This window comes from Nicotiana sylvestris, chromosome 11, assembly GCF_000393655.2.
Source record: "Nicotiana sylvestris chromosome 11, ASM39365v2, whole genome shotgun sequence".
NCBI lineage: Eukaryota > Viridiplantae > Streptophyta > Magnoliopsida > Solanales > Solanaceae > Nicotiana > Nicotiana sylvestris.
Window position 1 is genome coordinate 121,844,255 of NC_091067.1, and position 4,085 is coordinate 121,848,339.

Below are 4,085 nucleotides of genomic sequence, written 5' to 3' on the forward strand. Positions count from 1 at the left end.
AGTCTCCAAGTAATATTCGAGATGTTATAGGCTTAACAAGCCGATATTGCTCAGCTTCAGAGTCAACACAAAACTCTGAGTATGGTCGAGCCGGAAATTAGTCGTTGTACCGAGCTAGTGCCGGAAAGAACGAATGGTAGTGGATCAGGGGTTGATCCTACGATTATGAAGATGTTCGAGGAGCTCACCAAAAGAATCGAGTCAGGAGAAAAGAAAATCGAAGATAATGACAAAAAAGTGGAAATATACAATTGTCGAGTTGATTAAATACCAGGGGCACCCCCGATCTTAAAGGGTTTGGATTCAAAAAAGTTTGTGCAAAAGCCTTTTCCCTAGAGTGCAGCTCCGAAGCCCATCGCAAAGAAGTTCAGTATGCCGGATATACCAAAATACAATGGGACCACCGATCCAAATGAACATATCATTACGTACACATGTGGTATAAAGGGAAATGACTTAGAAGACAATGAAATCGAGTTCGTTTTGTTGAAAAACTTTGGGAAAACTCTATTAAAGGGAGCAATGATTTAGTATCATAATTTGCCACCGAATTCCATCGATTCATTCGCAATGTTAGCAGATTCATTTGTGAAAACACACGCTGGGGCCATAAAGGTCGCAATAAGAAAATCGAACGTCTTCAAGATAAGACAAAGGGATAACAAAATGTTGAGGGAGTTTGTGTCCCGATTTCAAATGGAACGTATGGAGTTACCGCCGGTATCTGATGATTGGGCCATGCAAATATAAGACAAAGGGATATCGATGCATCGGGAATTGTCTCAGCTATCAAAAGGATCAAAGACCCCAGGTGGCCTAGACCTATACAAACCGATCCTTCTCAGAGAAACCCAAACTTTATGTGAAAATATTATGGGACGCATGGTCATAAGACTGAAGATTGCAGACAGCTGAGGGATGAGGTAGCTCGATTGTTCAACGAGGGCTATCTTCGAGAGTTCCTTAGTGATCGAGCTAAGAATCATTTCAGAGACACCAATAGGAAAAATGAACAAGAAGAACCACAACATGTCATTCATATGATCGTTAGAGGGGTTGATATTCCACAAGGGCCCGTGTTCAAGCGTACTAAGGTGTCGATTACCAGGGAGAAACGGACCCGGGATTACGTGCCCGAGGGTTCCCTATCATTCAATGACGAAGAAACGAAAGGCATTTCTCAACCACATAATGACGCGCTGGTAATTTCTATCTTGTTAAATAAAGTTCAAGTTAAACGTGTTTTAGTGGATCCAGGTAGCTTGGCAAATATCATCCGATCGAGGGTCGTGGAGCAACTCGACCTGCAAGACCAAATTGTGCCCGCAGCTCGGGTCTTGAACGACTTCAACATGGCTAGTGAAACAACTAAAGAGGAGATAACTCTACTAGTGAACGTGGATAGAACCATTCAATATACAAAATTCCACGTGATCGATGGCGACATGAGATACAATGCCCTACTCGGAAGGCCATGAATTCACAACATGAGGGCGGTTCCTTCAACCTTTCACCAAATGATGAAATTCCCGACAATGGATGGTGTGAAAATAGTTTACGGGGAACAGCACGCAGCAAAGAAAATGTTTGCAGTTGACGAGGTGTGACACCAATACCAGCACCTTCAACGTCAGAAAAATCGAACAGCAAAGACAAGCAGATAGCAATCACTGTCCCCAGCCTCAATCGAGTCGGGGGAACAAGTAATCGAAGAAGAAGAAGAAGAAGAAGAGGAATTTCTTACTCCTCGAACTTTCATTATTCCCGAGGAATCAGATGCAACCAAGTCAACGATTGAGGAGCTGGAACAAGTGATACTGATCGAGCATCTGCCCGAGCGAAAGGTATACCTGGGATAGGATTAACCCTTGAACTCAGGATAAAACTCATTCGATTTGATATCGATAACATAGATTGTTTATCTTTGTCCCATTTAGACATGATAGGGATCCCACTGGAGATAACAACACATCGGCTAAGCCTCGACCCCAGGTTCAAACTAGTGAAACAAAAGAGAAGGCCCCAATTCGAGGTAAAATATGCATTCATAAAGGACGAGGTAACAAAACTTCTCAAAATAGGGTCCATTAGGGAGGTAAAATACCCCGAATGTCTAGCCAATGTGTCGTAGTCCCTAAAAAAGGGAACAAACTTAGAATGTGTGTGGATTACAAGGATTTGAACAAGGCGTGCTCTAAAGACTCTTTTCCACTGCCTAACATCGATCGTATGATCGATTCCATGACTGGCCACGAGATCCTTACCTTTCTTGATGCCTACTCCAGGTACAATCAAATTTAGATGAACCTAGAGGACTAGGATAAGACCTCATTTATCACTAAGTTTGGAACATAATGTTACAATGTAATTCCCTTTGGACTAAAAAACGTAGGAGCTACTTACCAATGCCTAGTAAATAATATGTTCGAAGAACAAATAGTTACGTCAATGAAAGTTTACATTGATGATATGCTAGTTAAGTCCCTGCGCGCAGAGGACCATTTAGCTCATTTGTAGGGAACGTTCGAAATTTTGAGAAGATACAACATGAAACTCAACCTTGAGAAATATGCTTTCGGAGTCGGCTCAGGCAAGTTCCTAGGCTTCATGGTATCGAATAGGGGGATCGAGATCAACCCCGACAAAATCAAGGCCATCGAAGACATCACCGTCGTGGACAATGTAAAAGTTGTACAAAGGCTAACCGAACGGATAGATGCCTTGGGCCGGTTCATTTCGAGATCGCTAGATCGGAGCCATATGCTATTTTCCTTACTCAAAAATAAAAAGGATTTCGCATGGACCCCGAAATGTCAGCATGCATTCAAGGAATCGATCCCACCTCTGCTCCACACTTCGAAGGCAGATGAGAAGCTCTATTTGTACTTGGCAGTGTCTGAAGTAGCGGTAAGTAGTGTACTAGTTCGAGAAGAGCAAGGTACAAATCCTAAACCCGCAGTTTCTTGTTTATTACGTAAGTCGAACCTAAGGAGACACTGAAACTAGGTATCCACACTTAGAGAAATTGGCACTTGCATTAATAAGCGCATCTAGAAAATTAAAGCCATATTTCCAGTGTCACCCCATATGTGTGTTAACCACTTATCCTCTCCGAAATGTTTTGCACAAGCCCGATTTATTGGGTTGATTGGTCAAATGGACCGTCAAACTTGGCGGGTACGATATCGAATATCAAGCTCGAACGGCTATTAAATCTCAAATTTTAGCAGACTTCATGGCTGATTTTATGCCAACCCTCGTACCCGAAGTGGAGAAGGAACTTCTACTAAAATCAGGTACATCATCAGGGGTATGGACCCTCTTCACAGACGGTGCCTCGAATGTGAAAGGGTTCGGGCTTGGCAACGTTTTGAAGCCACCCACGGGTAGCACCATCAGACAATCTATCAAAACTTCTAGGTTGACTAACAATGAGGCCGAATATAAGGTGATGGTTGTAGGTCTCGAAGTAGCTAAAAGCTTGGGAGTGGAAGTCATCGAAGTCAAGTGTGACTCTCTATTGGTGGTGAACCAAGTAAACAAAAGCTTCGAAGTTCGAGAAGATAGAATGCAGAGGTATTTGGACAAGTTACAGGTGACATTGCACCGCTTCAAGGAGTGGACCCTAGATCACGTGCCTCGAGAACAAAATAGCAAGGTCGATGCACTTGCAAATTTGGGATCATCGGTCGAAGAAGACGATATTGTCCTGGGGACTATCATCCAATTATTGAGATCTGTGGTCGAGGAGGGTCACACCGAGATAAACTCCACAAGCTTGACCTGGGATTAGAGGAATAAATATGTTGAATATTTAAAGCACAGATGGCTTCCATCGGACCCCATAGAGTCGAGAGCCCTACGAGCTAAAGCAGCCCGATTCACATTAGATGAAGATGGAACATTATACAGGAGGACTTTCATGGACCATTGATGGTATAGGGCCCGGGGACACCGATTATGTTTTACGAGAGGTCTACGAAGGCACTTGTGGGAATCAATCTGGTGCTGATTCTTTGATTTACAAAATCATTAGAGTAGGGTACTACTGTGATAGCATGGAAAAAGACTCTAAAGAATTTTTT

General features: G+C 42.9%; 1 protein-coding gene across 1 annotated transcript; it reads left to right on the forward strand.

Moving 5' to 3' along the window:
* The first annotated feature begins 3,235 nt into the window (after positions 1–3,235).
* LOC138881584 (uncharacterized) lies at positions 3,236–3,793 on the forward strand. The gene has a single exon (XM_070161820.1). It carries the CDS (start codon positions 3,236–3,238, stop codon positions 3,791–3,793), a length of 558 nt encoding a protein of 185 aa, XP_070017921.1.
* Positions 3,794–4,085: the final 292 nt, after the last annotated feature.